At 45.9% G+C, this 17003-nt stretch overlaps 2 protein-coding genes across 8 annotated transcripts in view; one reads left to right on the forward strand and one right to left on the reverse strand.

Annotated features, from left to right (window-relative positions):
- Positions 1 to 6143, reverse strand: part of Stt3B (catalytic subunit 3B of the oligosaccharyltransferase complex) — a 20382-nt gene extending 14239 nt beyond the window's left edge. The window contains exons 1-7 of one of the 2 annotated variants that reach the window (XM_089548923.1): positions 5904 to 6143; positions 4969 to 5077; positions 3720 to 3829; positions 2153 to 2241; positions 1248 to 1402; positions 326 to 425; positions 2 to 100 (exon numbers count right to left, since the gene is read on the reverse strand). In XM_089548923.1, coding sequence (XP_089405049.1) covers positions 2 to 100; positions 326 to 425; positions 1248 to 1402; positions 2153 to 2241; positions 3720 to 3829; positions 4969 to 5077; positions 5904 to 6067 — 826 coding nt within the window. In that variant the 5' untranslated portion in view covers positions 6068 to 6143. The remainder of the gene's footprint in view (position 1; positions 101 to 325; positions 426 to 1247; positions 1403 to 2152; positions 2242 to 3719; positions 3830 to 4968; positions 5078 to 5903) is intronic. The other variant, XM_089548922.1, reaches the window with a different exon arrangement.
- Positions 6144 to 6737: 594 nt separating this feature from the next.
- The window catches only part of LOC149340170 (uncharacterized), a 34971-nt gene continuing 24705 nt past the window's right edge, over positions 6738 to 17003 (forward strand). For 2 of the 6 annotated variants that reach the window (XM_089548926.1, XM_089548928.1), the window contains exons 1-7: positions 6970 to 7267; positions 7501 to 7547; positions 8196 to 8339; positions 9853 to 10050; positions 13439 to 13603; positions 14600 to 14689; positions 15688 to 16000. In XM_089548926.1, the coding sequence (XP_089405052.1) occupies positions 7099 to 7267; positions 7501 to 7547; positions 8196 to 8339; positions 9853 to 10050; positions 13439 to 13603; positions 14600 to 14689; positions 15688 to 16000 (1126 nt within the window). In that variant the 5' untranslated portion in view covers positions 6970 to 7098. Of the gene's footprint in view, positions 6901 to 6969; positions 7268 to 7500; positions 7548 to 8195; positions 8340 to 9852; positions 10051 to 13438; positions 13604 to 14599; positions 14690 to 15687; positions 16001 to 17003 lie in introns of those variants that run through there. The other 4 variants (XM_089548924.1, XM_089548925.1, XM_089548930.1 and 1 more) reach the window with 3 other exon arrangements.

The following is a 17003-nucleotide window of genomic DNA, read 5'->3' on the forward strand; positions in this document are numbered from 1 at the left end:
CCAGCAGAGGCCATGTGTTCGCTTGTGCGGACTGGCTGGAAGCCCACAAATGGAATTTGCATGGACAGGAGAAGACCGAGAATGAAGAAAGTGTTGTATGCTGAAAAGAAAATAATAATGAGAGTGAAAGTTACGACCACTGAAATGCTGGTCAGTTGCAGCAATTGTGTTGCAAGAAAGCATTCTGCCACACTTTCCTCGCAATGGCAAAAAGGCAGAGCACTCAGTATCACGTGAGGCTGTCCACGTTAGTCATCTGTATCCCTGTCACTGTGCAACACAGCCTCGTAATGTACAAAGCAGGGCACCATGAGAGAGTTCTCACCTATGTAGATTCGATTAGAAAACCGGTTCATGAGCAGCAGCACAAAGACGTGCAGCGGGATGAGATTAATGATGAAGACATAGCCACCCCAGGCGGAGACCTGTCAAAAGAAAACCAGAAAGAAGGCAATGATAAGAGCCCCCATTAAACAATTTTAGAATGGCCCACCACTCGCTCACAATGAAGACTGTCCAGTGCCTGCTAAAAAGCAGCACTAAAAGCAGGCAGTGAAATTCTACTTTTCTGTAGCTAAGTATACATATTGTTGCGGAAAAAATATATTGCAATGTCTTCGCAATATTGCTGCAGCATCTTTAATAGCAGGCCATCTTGCTAAACTCATCCTGCCTCGCTTGGAAAACTCCCTCGTGACAGGACAAAGCGAAGCCAAAGAAAGCCTCAGGCTAAAATGGTCACTGATCACAACTCCATCAAGATTCTGTTTTCATAAAATCCGACAGTGGTGCCTTTCAGGACTCTGGCAACATTTCTATGGCAGCAATATGTTTTCATTGCTGAGAATTATTTTTCCTCACTCAGATCCAGGACTGTGACAGTAGTGTAGATAACGAGTGTTGTAAATTTTGCTCAGTTTAATTTTCCATTTCTACTTTGTTTTTATCTTCTTTGTGCTATAAAAGTGCCCTACGATTAGAGAAAGAAAAGTTCTTAGTATTTAGGTCTTCCACTTTCTGATCTAATTAACGAAAATCTTGCCCTACTTAACAGCAGCATGCTTGAGGAAATGATCAGCAGCGGCGACACCTGTCTCTCCTTTTCCACTCTTTTTCTACCTTAAAAGAACTGCATTTTCAGTGGAAGTAGAAACGGCCATTAGAAATACGTGTTCCATCAATCAAAGCAACCTCCAATTTGTCCCGAGTGTCCTGCTATAACCATGCTATGCTCAAATTTTTCTCACCATGTAGAAATAGGAGAGTGCAGTGAGGACAGCCCAAAAAATGGCGCCTGTCTTGACCGCCTTGACCCACAGGAAGTAGGTGAACATGAGCGCAAAGATGGCAATGCCCTCATTGTCGTAGCTCCCTGCCACTGAGCGACTGATGTAGCCAGGCACTGCAGAGTAAGAAAGACACTCACAGTTAATGAAAAAATTTAAAAAAGTTAAACTTAACAAAGAGGAGGATCAACAAGAAGCCGGCAAGCAGACTGAAAGCATGGTCAGCTACACTGAACATCCAATCTTCAGCACCCCTTGTCACATTCTAGTTGACAGTGTGCTTCTTAGTCGACAGTGTAGTTGATTCATTGAAACAGCATGCAAATACTAATCTGGCCAGCTCGAAAGACTAAAAATAAGCACACTTAAGCTTTATCCTGCTTGTTGACAAAAAACAGGGTTACTCAGAGCTGTAGATATGTTTAAATTCTGTATACAGTGTGAATTAAGAATTTTTTTAAGCAGTCTGCAAATCAATCACCATTGATGGTTGACTTTTTTCAATGCATGGGCCATTCTTTTCAACAATGTTTTAAAATGAGGCCTTCCCCTGGTTTGTGAAATATGTAACAGTACATAGTCAGCCATAAAAAATATAAACTGAACATCAATCAGCCTCTAAGCTTCACTAAAGCCTGAGAGTTGGCTGAAAAAGCTCTGCAAATGTCATTAGCAGGCACAGTGCTGTTCTAGAAGCCACTGACCATCTGGAGTTGCTTCTTCCACCAAAGGAGTGGCAGCATTGTTATGCCTGCATCTTAACCTCCTGTGTCAGCCCTGCTAAACCCTGTTCATTTACCACCGATACAGCGCTGTGCAAGCCATGTGTCCTCAGCTCAAGTAAGGCAAAATGCGCGAATACTTGCCAATGGCTATGAAGCAGGCTGCGAAAAGACCTGCTGCGTCGTTCCACAGTTCTTTTGTTAAAAAGTATGTTGCAAGAGCAGTCAGTCCACTGCAATGACAACGAACAGCCATTCACAAAAGATCTTTCGGTCAAAAAATAAAGAAACTGTGTCTAAAGGACCAATCCGGATGCTTCGAAACAAATGCAATGCTAAAAACAATTGTTCATTCTTTGCCTAGAAGATACCACTGCCCAAAATCCAAATGACTCTGTGCTAGCATTCCAAGCTTTGCACAGAAAGTAATGAAGGCAGGCACTTTTCTTAAGACAATACCTTCCTTGGCAAGTGACAATGATGGTATGTTTCCACGATCTACAGTGTAAAGCTGTGGTTAAAAATACACAGCCATGATGACACAGTACAGAGAAAGATGACGCATTAACAGCTATAAGCTCCCAAGTTACACACTGTAAAGCTGTATTAACTGGAACATTTTCTTGCCTCATATCACTTATGCAGCAAAAACAATACGCTTAAGCTTGCTATTCTTGTGTAAGCATATTCTGAATGAAAATGTAAACCTGAGTGAATAAATGGTTATATTATTCATTGCATACTATCGCGTGTTGCGTAAATCAGAGAAAATCGAAAAAAAATTCTCTCGGCCTAACCGCACGTTTGTTCGGGCTCAAATTTCGCACAGAGGTTGCATTTAGCGGTCAGTTTTGTTTTATACCACATTTAGGTGAGGTACTTGCCTGATTCGGTCAGAATTATTTGGAAATTCCCGTCGTCTGCGGCGACGGGGAACCAAAATCGAAAGGCTTCTCAGCAGTGGTACCCGTAGCGCCATCTCGTAACAACCGGAGAAACCCAGGTGTGCTAAATTAGTGAGCAGATCATCTTTTCTTGGTGCTGTCTGCTGCGAAGCAGCGCAAGACATCACCGAAAATGCGGTCGTACAGCGATCAAGAGAAGGCCATGGCCGTGACTTGGATTCCTCCTACGCCGCCCTCCCCGGTAGAGGGCTCGTTTCTCCGGTTGTTACGAGATGGCGCTACGGGTACCACTGCTGAGAAGCCTTTCGATTTTGGTTCCCCGTCGCCGCAGACGACGGGAATTTCCAAATAATTCTGACCGAATCAGGCAAGTACCCCACCTAAATGTGGTATAAAACAAAACTGACCGCCAAATGCAACCTCTGTGCGAAATTTGAGCCTGAACAAACGTGCGGTTAGGCCGAGAGAACTTTTTTTCGATTTTCTCTGATTTACGCAACAGTCGGTAGTGCAAGTAATACCCCATGGGTCACTTTCACTAGTACCTAGCCAAAAGTGCTGAAAATGTGAAAATCAGAATTTTTGTGTCAGTACTCCTTTCGCACGATGTGAAAATCACGAAGCACAGTTTAACATTACAGTGCAGGAATGATTCTAGCGCAGCCCAAATAAACATGACCTAAATGTTACACACTGTAACATGTAGCTTTGGGCTGACAAGTGGGGTATACGATTTTGTGCTCAAAGCAAAAGCATAGACATGTCAACACAGGTGCTCAAAACGTACATGAACATTGGTGCCTTACCTAAATACAGGAGCTAAGAAGACGCAAACATCTCGTATGTGTACAGTTATGTGGAGAAGACTTAGGACATAGTGGATAGCTCCAGAAGTTATCATGAGGCCAGGGTACACCTAGTAAAACGAGATTGGAAAATAAAGCAATTCAGTTAGACGATCATTGCCTTTAAAGGGGCTGCGAAACACTGCTTGGGGGGATACCGGCTATACTTCAGGTGGCTTCTTTATGTCACACAGATGCTGACTTAAAAAGAATTACAGGAATCGATGCACAGGAACGGGAGTTATTCAGTGAAGAAATTTGAAAATACAAGCAAACAAAACGCTGCTCTCAACTCGATTTTGGCGGGGCTTCCCACTCCTATTTCGCTCTCCCAATGACGGCACCTGGCGCAACCAATCAATACAGCCAGCCAGAGCACGTCGCGGAAGTTTGTACTCCATGGTTGCCTGCTCTCTGTGAGACTGGCAGCGTTGTTTTCATGCCAGAGCGCCCCTGGTGGCGTATTTTTATTTTACTTGCTTTGCAGGGCTTTTATCTAAGACAAGCAAGTTGTTTTTGTTGATCTAATATAAAACGCAGACAGGTGACAAAATGTGTCTCTATTTATTCACACAATTTGCAGTATATTTACTGTTTGTCCGGTCATCAAGCTCGCGCAAGGTGATGTCATATCCGCTGCTAAAAACCCGCCACTGTGTGGCGACACCATCAGAGCCATGAAGTTGTTTTTGGGAGGTCATTAAAATATTAAAAAACGGAATGTACGCGGTATTACCGACGCTAATAGCACCATTATAACTCACTGTATGCAATCAACAGGCAAAATAGTCAACTGAGATAGTGTTTCGGGGCCCCTTTAACAAGGAAAAGTGTCTGTGTAAGTCAATAAAGTAAGCAAATTGTAATATTAACAGAATAAAGAGCATAAAAGATAAGACAAAATTCGATAAAAATGCAGAAACAGCTCATTATAACATAGTTGCAGCAAGACAGCCACTTCAAAGCGAAACTGAAACCAGGGAATTGATTGCTGGCATTAAAAAGAAAATCATGCTTTTACTACAGGACCGAAACTAGCAGGCCACGTTAGTAAAAAAAAAAAAAAAGACGCAAAAGTCACTACTCAATACAGGACATTTAAAATGGTAAGGCACGGCAGCTACGCTCGTGCTACTGTTGTAAATATTCACAGCATTCACTCTAGCTTTCAGTACACTGGCAGTGCAGTAAAGCAGAAACGCAGACCCACCGTTCCACCCACAATTCTTCCAAGCGGGTACCAAGCTCTTTCATCGAACCAGTTTAAGAAATTGTAAAACCCATGCTTGACCATATAGTGTGTCGCCCGATAGTTGAACCTGCACGAGTAGAAACAATCAGTTAGCTTGGCAGTACTACTGCTGTCGCTAGCATCACGCTGTAAAGCCCGCCACAACAAACACGTTCGCAAGATCCTTTGACATTATGACAGAGTTGGCCTCGTACTACGCTGCAGCGCCGCGCCAGCTGTTTCAACAGTTGCCCAGCAACGCCGGCTGCACGCGACTATCGACTCCTCTTTCATTGGACACACAGAAAACGTTTACGCGATGCATTTCTATGCGCCTCCGGGGCACCTGTTTATTCTCGGGCCGCTCACGCCTTCCCGGCATTCGGACGACACGTAGGCACCCGACACGTAAACGCGTCGACTACAACAACAATCGAATCGCATGCACATCAAAAAGACGTCACGTGGTGGTGTGTTCTGTTTTCCAAATTAAGTTTCTTTTGGTAGGATAACGGAAAAAAAAGAGTATCGCCCTCTGACACGTTTCGAACTCGGCCAGGCGCTTCGCCCGTACGCGTGGTTCGCAAAGAACTCCACTTTCTCAGAGCACTTAAAAAGCTGCGTAGTTGGGAAGCATTAGACTAGGGAGCGCTGAGCAACACGCAAAACTGTATTAACTGCAGGGAGAACAGAATCTCGCGGATGCTACTCGACACCGTGCATGCCACTTCCGTGTTTCGCGCGTTCCACCTTCGCGCTGCGCCTGCGCGGAATGCAAGAAACTGCCCGGAATTCTTCACTCTCTGCTACTCCAAGGCCCACGGTTTCACAAAACCGCGTTCTACGCTTGTTTCACGCGGCACGGGCCATCTTCACTTGCTCGAGGCGGAGACTTGAGGACACCGGGGACTTACCATGGGTCGAACTCGTGGATGATGCTCTCGAAGCGTATCACAGCGAACAAGCGGGAGCTGAAGCCGACAAGCCATGCTAGGGCCAAAATTGTAAAGCGCAGTAACGTTTGCCAACCGATACTTTGCCGAAACAGCCCTTCGGCCTTCTTGCCGGTCCCCGCCATGTCGGTAAACACCGACACGTTGTTAGGGGAATGCTAACCAACCAGCGTCTGCCACAGGAAAGAACAGTTGGACCGACGACAGCGCCAACTTTGCGCTCCGGCACCGTCAGCAGTGGCCACGCGGCGTGTTCAGATTGAAATTTCACTAGAGGCGAAAGCGTTACATTTTTCTGATATGCAAATGCTGGCCAATATTTGATTTGCTACTTCAAACGCGCTTTTCTTCCGAACCGAAATTAAAAACCGAAAATGTTTTACGCATAGCAGTTTCGTAGACGCTATGGAGTAAATAAAAAAATGCAGTGCAGAGTACAAGTGTGAGCTTCAATATTGTTTGTTATCTATTCGCGTCAAAACGTTGGACGTTTCTGAGAGTTCTGTTTTTAAATTAAATATGTATTGATGGTGCCGGATCGGCCGGATCACCGTAACGACCGTGACGCAATCTCAAGGTCATCCGGAGAAATGTAGTCCCCGCAAAGATTTATGGTTGCCTGTAACTTTGTTTGAATACGGCTGGTTTTCGCATGCACGAGGCATTTGCATAACTGCTGTCGTGAAGTGGTCAGCAAACACCTCTCACGTACTTTACCTTTGTCGCGACCGTGCTTTTCAGCACGTAATTTGAGTTGTAATGCGTCCGTACGTTCGGTCAGTGAGCGCACTAATACATGACGCAATACCTGTGGAATGTAGCTCGGAGGAAACGGAGACAACGCAAGTGTATTTCCGGAAAAATGTCTTACTTCCGGAAATTTAGGCCGTTTCTGAGACATTTTTGAAAGAAGCGAAGCTTTGTGGGCTCCTAATCGGCGAACCGTCAAACACTGAAGGTGAATCCAACCTCGATGCTTTTGCAGCGCGTCCTTTCACGCGGGCGCTGGGCGACCGGCGGCATAGCTCGGTAGGGTCGCGTGGAGCGGAGCGCGTCCCCGCCTCTGGAAACACGTCTTTGGCGGATCATCTGAGCTTGCTTCCGTTTTCGGCTCCCCTTCCGTTTTCCTGTTTTCAATGGCGTCTGCCCCGCGCGAATGATCAAATTTGGCACGCTGACGCGCGTGACAGCTCGTGCCTCAGTCCCGCTTTGCAGTTGCTTTACAATGGTCTGGCCTAATGCCGTTCTCCATCTTGATGGCAGCCCCGGCCCCTTGCTACCACGAGAGTGCCATTTTGACGAATCGCTCGGCGGGGGACTCTGTAGTACGTAGTTTACGTAACGGTAGCGTAGTTCGTCTGCTGTTGTAGCTGGCGCTTAACGACGCCGTCCTTTTGATTTCGCGAGCTTGGTCGCTAGCGTAGTTGTCTAGTGAGAAGATACGTCGGCATATGCGCGAGTACCGTCTGTCGTATCGCGATTGTGAGGTGAAATGCGGCTGCCTGTGTTCAACGCTGACGGCTCTGGCACGGTTTCGCGCGTCTGCTCTGTTGTGCAGGAGTACTGGATGTTTTCCAAGAGGAACCCGTTGATGACACAATGGAGGTAAGATCTTTGCACCTGCGCGATCGCGCCGTCTGAGTGCACGTGTGACGAGCCTAGCTTTTTTGGCTTGTAATTGGAGTTTTTCGCTAAACATACACGTGCTCATTATTTGAACCCATATAATGTTAACGCTTGTTTGAACAGATCTGAATGCAGCTGATGCAGGAACCGCGGCATGGTGGTGGGCGGGGCACTGCCCAAAACTCTTAAACGCACGAAGAGTTACTTTGGCCGCTTGATTCACGTTTGAACAATCTAAAAGATATGCATAGTAAGCTGCAGCGACTTCTGAAAGATTATCTATCTTTTCTTGACAGCGAACATTTTTTTTTTTGTTCAAAAAATGTTTTAGTAAAGCATCTGGAGCACTGATCATATGCCACAGTGAATTAGAATCTTGTTCTTTTGCCTCGCCGCACCATAGTCTTGTTGCAGCATCAGTTGCTCTTATCTTTTTTTTTTTTTATGTGTGTGTCCGCCATTGCGAAATGTGACCACATAGCATGAAAACAAGGCAGCTAGAATGACACCATGACAGTGCTTCCTTCCGTTCATTCTGTTTTTACTTTGTAAGGCAGAGCTGGTCACTGCCTACTCGTCCGAGCATTAACACTGCTTTCATGGTATTATTGTTGTGCATTGCCCCAGATTTCGTTGCCTTTGCAACTTGTGCAACAACCTTCCCTGTCCCTTGTGGACCTTGGAAAGCAGCTTCTGGAGTCTGCGCGCAATGGCGAGACTGAAGAAGTTCGTCAACTCATGACCAGCGGTGCCCCTTTTACCACAGACTGGGTGAGCTATGTCGAATTAAACAAGAATGCTTATAACAAGGAAGTTGTCAGTGCTGCTGGTGACAACAGTAAGACACACAGAGGTTTTGTGACTATGGCGAAGGGTCACAAAAAGTGAATGGCTCCCTTGGGTTTTCTGTCAAAACATGTAAGCCTCTTGACGCAAAGTAGTAGGGGCTGAATTGCATGTGCCAGTGGCTCTGCCATCGGTGGAGTGATACGTAGCATCGGCAAAAACAAAGAGTCCGTCCGCGCATATTTTTATTTCCGCGGGCCTAATTTGTGGCTATGTAGCCTATGACTGGATCTATTTATTAATGGAAACCTAAAAAACAAAATAAAAGCAAAAGCGAAGCCGCCACGCGACTGCCTGAGAGGCACTCCACGCGTTAGTTGACTCCTCCTACCATCTGCGCTGAGTTCAAAAAAAGGAGGAGCCGGGACATTTAATCCAATTTAAATTATGGAACTCTGCCACACAGGGCAATAATTCGAAGTTTCTAAGAATGCTCGGAACATGTAGAATGAGTTTCCGCGGTAAAAAGACGAGTTCAGATTCCTCTTTAATGAACCTTTAAGAGACAAGATGTTGCACAGACATCCAGTAATAGTTGAATGTTTAATTCAATTATTAACTTTATTGATAAATACCCCTTACTGATAGTCTCAGACTCCCTGTTTTGCTATGGCCGGATACAACGGGTTGAGTAATTCCTACTATGAGTGTTCACATTCCACGAACTGCTGGTGCATAGCTGTACTCAGTTGGCTGACAGCTTTTGAATGCCTCTTTCAACGTAGCACAAGCTGCAGAAGTTTTTTTCAATGCTATTCATACAGTATGGCAAATCATAAGGCGTGTCAACTGGACCCCTTGGCAGTGTAAAGCATGAAGCCAGAAAGAAAAAAAAAAAAGGACATCATTCAGGCATTTCCACTTTTGCACTGTCCTTTGCCAGGGTCCTGCATTCAAAATACAAGAAAGGAAAGATCTGGTTGTGTAGTCGAGATTTTGTTTCCAGCGCTGTCCATATTAACGCGGCCAAAGTACTTGTCCGGGCAGGGAGTTTCCATACTAGTGAGGCATAAAGGATTGAAAGAAATTTGGTCCTCAGAACGACTGTTCACAATTCGTTAGTCGTCCGTGTTAACGGGGCTCATAACAATGAAGCAGGTCTGTGCACAACTAAATTTCCACCCTGACCATCATCATCATTGTCTTTAGCCTCACCACGTCTACTGCACGACAAAGGCGACCATTGGTACTTTGCTGAAACAGCCCCTCAGCCTTCTTGCTGGTGCTCGCCATAATACCGATTCTTTGTTAGGGGAATGCTAACCAACCAGTGTCTGCCACAGGAGAGAACAGTTGTCTGACAACCACACCAGCTTTGCGGTCTTCCTCATTTCATCTGCACACCTGACACTGATCAACATCACTATTAAAATAAAAGGAAACATTCCACTGTGCTTTCCTTGGTTTCAATGACTTATTTATTTTCTGCTCTGTGCAGCTAGGCACATCTCCCCTGCACATGGCTGCTCAAAATGGGCATGTGGCAACGGCCGAAGTGCTGCTGCGGGCGGGCATCAGCCGGGATGCACGCACCAAGGTGGACCGCACCCCTCTGCACGTGGCCGCCCAGGAGGGCCACCTGGACGTAGTCGAGCTGCTGCTCAAGCACTCGGCCGACATTGAGGCCAAGGACATGGTAGGTGGGATGATGGCTTACTGGCAAGGGACAGAGGAGAGACACTGTCAGCAAGGTGCTGGAATGTCTGTGCTCTGTCCCTTGTCTACTGCTGCGCTACTGTTTCGAGAAGGATATATACTAACAAGCCCAAGTTCTTATACTCTGTGATCATTTCTGAGTGTAGGTCTGCCGCGGTGGCTCAGTGGTTATGGTGCTCGGCTGCTGACCCGAAAGACGTGGGTTCGATCCCAGCCGCTGTGGTCTAGTTTCGATGGAGGCGAAATTCTAGACGCCCGTGTTCCGTGCAATGTTAGTGCACGTTAAAGAACCCCAGGTGGTCGAAATTTCCGCAGCACTTCACTACGCAGTCTCTCATAGCCTGAGTTGCTTTGGGACGTCAACTCTTTCGCTACCGCGAAAAAATGCACAATTTGGAGTGTACTGAAAGAAAAATTTTTTTCACAAGAACTAATACACTCAGCACATATTGCAATGCATGAAATTGTAGCTTATTAGTTACACTTCTGAATGAAACAAACAGAAGAGTTGTGTGTGCAAAAGTAAATGAACATTTATTTGTGAAATTTTCTAAAAACACAAAAAAAGTATATAGCAAAAACATAAATTACCGGCTGCACTAAGCCCGAACTTGATTAGAGGAAAACTGGAATATATAAACTGTTGCACATGTTTATAGCTGTCATTATTCACAGTTTCAGCTTTGAGAAAAATTTACTGCACTTTCCATGGCTTGTCAAGTCAGGGGTCATGTCTGTGGTGCCACTGTGAAGAGCAATCAGGGGTGAGAATGTGAAGCAGAGGTAGACTGATAAGTGCTTCACATAAGGTTTTATCTTTGTTCCTCCCTTGTTCTCTGATAGCCGAGCTTGCAGTTTCTTCTTTTTTTCATTATTTTCGGTTGGTGATTCCACCCTGGTGAATCGTGTTGAATGGATTCTATGGGAGGATTGGGGGCGTGGACTTCTTTTCCCTCATCATACCCGAAGATTTCTTGAATGGGCTGCCCCCTGAAAGCTAGCTGATAAAATTTGGCATTTTAGGCAGGCTCTAAAACATCAGGATCGATAAAATAAGTTTGATCGATGTGGTTCAAAAGCCAGGACACTTTCCAAGTCTTGCCAATAGAAGCTGCCGCCACTGAATCATCCGGGTCCGTTATGTGCAAAAAAACAAACAAAAGAAGCGAAAAAACAATTTTGAGAAATTATTTTTGATGGCAGAGGGCCAGAATAGATTATTCTGGTATTTCAGTAGAGATACAGTCGTGGCAGGTCAACAATTCCAATGTATGTGATGATTCCAATGAACATCAGAATATCGAACAGATTCACATCTTCCCATAAGCCGTCACGCCGAATTTGCTGAAAATCTTAATCCATGCATACTTATTAGTGTTTCCGCTCACGGTCTTCATCATTTCCGCCGTGAAGAGCATAAAAAAGAAAGTCAAGAAGTCGATAGAATCTTCGAGCGCCGCTCCGCAGCGATGTGCCGATATGGACGCCTAGCTGTCGTCTTGGTTGAAAAACGCGACGCGACCTTGAGCATTTGGCAAGCTGTCTTCGCCATACATTGTCAAGACCCTGAAGCACAAAAATAAACCACTGTCATCAATTACAAACCGTATGCACCACAGAAAACACACAGCGAACGAAAACAGAACTTACATGCAAGTACACGCTGACGTTCCAGGCTCTCGAGGCGAAGTCTCACTGTCGAAACCGAAATCCGATGTTTCTACATTGTTGCCCGACTAATAACTGCTGCTTTCGTCGCAAAAAAACGAAACCGAAACCGGCCGACGTGCTCGGTGTCAGCTTTCACTTTTGAGGAGCGCGCGGCGACGTGGACGCCATTTTCTCTGGCTGACGCTGCTGCGGCCGTTCAAAGTTTTATTTTTCACGGCGCCCCCTCATGTCAAAACACTGAAACCAAGGCTGCAATCGAAAGAGCAGTTGTTGAGCTCGCTAACTAGATGGCGTAGCACGTCCACGACGCTCCAAAATTAGCTTTTTTGCGCGGGCGATTTGAATCGACCATATGCGAACGATAGCCTATGGCGCGGTAGCGAAAGAGTTAAACCCCCATAAACAAAACCAACCATTTCTGGGTGTCGTTTTTTTTTTCTATTTTCCTGTTGTCCTTATTTCATCTCATGGTCTGCTTTGATGAGGATATTATTTCAAGTGGTGGTCTTTTTTTGTTTTTTCACTGACATCCTGAAGGTCAGTTGGACACATACTCCCCATACTTATGTTCATTGCTGCTCCCAACCCCAGGTGGTCGAAATTTCCGGAGCCCTCCACTATGGCATCTCTCATAGCCTTAGTCGCTTTGGGACGTTAAACCCCGTAAACCATACTGTTTGAGTTTTAAACTAACCGCCTGTCACACCTGTGTTACGTCATGGAAAAACTGCTGTGGTCATATTTTGCCATTTGTTCAAAGACAATCCAACACAGCTTGGGAGACAAGGTTTTGACAGCAGGGGACCACATGTTTCGGGCATTCGTTAAAGTTTTTCTCTTTTCATTCACTTTGCCTCAGCAGTGCAGCAGCGGCAAGTTGGCAAGGGCAGGTTTGTGCAGTGTTTGGTGAAAAAAGTTAGTCATTTTTTACAGTGATAATTGCATGTTGCACATTTGCCGAACTCTTGGCAGCAATGGTGGTTTTCGATGTCCATGCATGCGCCTCCATACCTCTAGGCATGAAAGGTTTCTTACATGTGTGGCAATATCACAGGGCACAGTGCTGTTATGATTCGTTTGTCTCTGCATTGTGAACTTTGAACAGGCCCCAAGGTGTGCTTTTGCATGTGGTTTGGATCAGTGATTTGTAGGTAGACTGAAGTGCTTAAAAAGTCAGAAATCTGTGTTGTATTCTGCAAACAGGGGGTACAGGCAAGAGTTTGGCATGGATAATATCGCTAAATACTTCTTATCTTTTTGTTTCATTTGAAATCTTTAACCTTGACCATTGCTTACCTCAACGCACTGCCACTATCCACATGGCTGCCACAGGGACAGGTGTGGCATGCTATTCGGACATAAACCATTTAGTGCCTGTATTGTCTTAAACAACACCTTATATACAGAATGAATTTGCTAAAAAAAAAAATGCGCTCCCTGGCTCCTTGTTAGAAAAGATAACAGCAATAACGCGCACTAGCATAGCAAAGGAAAGAATAAGGTGAACTAAATACTCTGTGTCTGTCCGTTTTGTTACTGTACCCTTGCGTCTATGGTCTGTGTGCATGAAATCTAACAAGTGGAGCTCAGGCAAAAAGTTAATTTTTATTTGTAACCGTTGCTTGAGCTGCACAACCTCCATCATGTGGAGGCCATCTCTGGTTGATTGTTTAATGCTTTTTTTTTTTTCCCCCCAGCTGCGCATGACACCCTTGCACTGGGCAGTGGAGAGGGGCCACCTAGATGTGATCAAGTGCCTCCTGCGATGGGGTGCAGATACGACGGCATGCAGCAAGTTTGAAAAGACACCCCTAGACATCGCCCTTGACAATGACTTTGTCGAAGTGGTCAGGATACTCCAGGTTGGACCCCCTGCTCTGCTATCGTGTTCTAACTCTAGCCATAAAATGCTGAGAAGCTGCATCCTGCAGCTTTTGGGGGCACGAAATGACAGCACTGAAGTGAACTTTGCTGTCAGACTGTCCACCCTGAAGGTTTTGAAGTCTCCTTAAAGAGGATTGTTTCGTGTGACTCCTTCAGTTGGCACCATGTCTAGGAATACACGATGTCTTGAAAACCAGTGGGATATTCATGCAAATTATTCATGTAAATTAGGGCTATTCTCTTCGCTAGCGGAAAAAAAAAAAATCATGCCCGGGCTTTCTTGCATGCTTTGACTGTTTCAAGGGAAACGGAGTGGGAGGTAAGCCTTAAACGTCTTGAATAATAAAAAGAAAAATTTCACTAGGGATCTTCACCTTATTGTCAGAAAAAATCGCAATAAGAAATACTAAACAAGTTTGACCTATTAGTTTTGCAAGAAAAGTTGTACATGAAACATGTATTGTCAAGTAGATTTTTGTAAACCATGCTTGAATCTTTCATAATCCCTCTTGCGCCGTATTGGTCTGGTCCTTAGAATTTGAGCAGCTGAATTTGCTTCATCGACTCGGAATGATATATGCTTGCTCTCAATTTGTCAAGTGGCATTTAACATGTGACGCTGTAAGCTTTTTGTTTAACATTGCCACATGCTGCGTGTGGGGTCTGCGTGCCTTTACTCCTAGTTTCACTGCAGACGTGGTGGTGTTGTTTCATCTCAGCTGGATGGATACATAGCTAGGCTACTTCACACTAAGAGCCACTGTGTTTTTGTTACGAAATCTACCCTTGATTGCACTTGAAATATATATTTATTACCATAGTTTTATTAAATTCCATTTGTTATAATTGCTTCTTCCTGTATCGCTTTTTTTTTTCTTGTCATAGAACTAGTGTATGCTGCCATGATTATAAAAAAATGTTGGAAGGGTAAATGCATAGCCTTCTGACACTGCTGTCTTGTGATTGTGTTTCAGGAGCATGTGTGCAACCCAAATCGGACCAAAGAGACTGTGGAACAGACTTTCATCCTGCCTGTCGCTACTGTGAATACTACTACTACCAAGGTATGCAAGGCTCTAGCTTCAGGCATGTTTTTTTTTTTTCCCTTCGTTCTTAAGTATGTTGGGTCCTTGAAAAAAGTGAGGTTTCAGAGAGTAGTATTGTGCACAAAAAAGTGCAAGCCCCCCCCCCCACTTTTGAGGGAGTTTGATAATAAGTAGTCTTGTGCAGATGTTCAGTAGTATCGAATACAGTCGCTGACCGATTTCTCGGACTTCGTGGGACTCGGGAAATGGTCCGAATAATCGTTTCTCAACTGAAGTTTTTCTCGGCCTCGTATAGACGCGTGTAGGCATTGCTGTCACAACGAACTGGTTCTCTGCCGCTTTGGAAAGCTTCTTGGATTTAAATAGAGTCAATTGGACGGGTTGGCTTGGACAGGCTTGGCTGTTTGTTCTCCATGGCTGCCACTTGAGATATTGACTCACTCTTCATTGACATCAAAGAGCACGTGATCGCATTGGAAGCTGGACAGCTGCAGCATCTTCTGCGGCTTGGACGACACCACCCGCATTGGAGGGAGAAGGACGGGGGTGCTTTTGAAGGCGCTTGCTGGGTTACCTCTCTTGGTTTTTGTGAGCGTCGTTGCCCATGGGAACTGTCCTTGCTTCGCACAGCGTGTGCATTTGTTTGCGGCATGACCTGTGCCCTCATTACACCGTCTGATATCGTGACACGTATGGGTGCAGACATGATGAAAGTGCGACTGCGGCTCATGTGCCGTCTGATATTATCGCTTGCAAACGCACATGGGGAACACCGAAGGTGGGATTTTTAAAGCGCTCGAGCTTTCCCCTGAAAGATTTTTCTTTTTTAAGTTATTGGATTTTTTGTTCTGTTTGGTTATTCGGACCATTTCCCGGGTGTTGTTGTCGGCGTTGTGCCTCTATAGCTTTGTATTGAAGAAATCGAAGTGAACGACCCTGACATGTCTGCGCAGCTCATTTTGTGACCGTTCTGTGCTTTGTTTGTGAATTTCCACTGTCTCAAATCTGATTCACAGGTTCCGGCTGGTGCGATAGGCACGGTTCACAAAATCGTGAAGGCAATCCCCACCGTGACGACAGCGGCCGGGCTCGTGACGGCTGCTGCCAGCCCCACCATCATTCAAGCCAAGACAGCAGGGACAGTGACGGCAGCGGCGGCAACAGCGCGCAACGTGTTTGTGGCCACAAAGGCACCTCACACCCTCAAGCGAGCCACAGTTACGAGGGTTGTTCCTGCTGCAACCGCCTCTGCTGCTGCTACTGTTAGCGCCACCACTGCCACGACTGCTGCCCCAACGGCGGCCACCACCACAGTGACCGCGGAAGAAGGTAAGTTTTGCAGATGTGCTAATCCATGTAAGGTCATTAATTCGGAAATCCGCATAATTCGAACTGCCAACACAGTCCCGGCCAATGCCTTGTAAGTCTACAGGTATCATACGCCTGCTAACTTGGACGCTACGGGTCTCGCACTAGATAATTAAAATGGGCTCTCGAATGGAGGCCACATCCAGGTACGGCAGGCGCCGCAAAAGATCGTTGAACTAGCCCTACTCTAAGCCCTGACTTCCATGCTCTAGAGTTGCAGCGGAAGGTGTGACAACAAACAGACTGTCCCGTCTCCAAGAACAGTCAAACCATGTAGTTCCAGTTTCGCTTTTCAGAGCTTCGCACCAGATTGCATCAGCTAGCCAAATGAACCAGGCTGCGGAATTTTTGTGATAGCCCTAAATGGGTCACTAGCAAGAAGGGTGGTGTCCGTGTCTGGATGAAGTCTTTTAGGCAACAGGTGTGGAGTGGGAGAGGAGTGAAGAAGAAGGGTGGAGCGGGAAGGAGAGGCGCAGAGGGTCACGTGATGCCACGGCACAACTGGTGCGAGGGTGAGGGTCACGTGATGCCGCGGCACAACTGGTGCGAGGGTGAGGGTCACGTGATGCCGCGGCACAACTGGTGCGAGGGTGAGGGTCACGTGATGCCGCGGCACAACTGGTGCGAGGGTGAGGGTCACGTGATGCCGCGGCACAACTGGTGCGAGGGTGAGGGTCACGTGATGCCGTGGCACAACTGGTGCGAGGGTCAGTGGCACGCGCGCTAGGAGGAGGAGAGGCAGGCAATGTGACTGTGACTCGATTGCTCCTGCGCTTTGCGCCACCTTTAAAACAGATGTGTAGGTGTAGCAGGCATCATGATTGCGTGATGTGATTAAAAACATGAGTAAAATGCGGCTCTACAACATGAAATAATATTACCGTATTTACTCGCATAATAGGCGCACCCCCAGTTCGGTCGCGAAAAATCAGATTTTTTTATTTCCACGCATAATAGGCGCACC

The sequence above is a fragment of the Amblyomma mixtum genome, chromosome 6 (assembly GCF_055824585.1).
Source record: "Amblyomma mixtum isolate Tamu chromosome 6, ASM5582458v1, whole genome shotgun sequence".
Taxonomy (NCBI): domain Eukaryota; kingdom Metazoa; phylum Arthropoda; class Arachnida; order Ixodida; family Ixodidae; genus Amblyomma; species Amblyomma mixtum.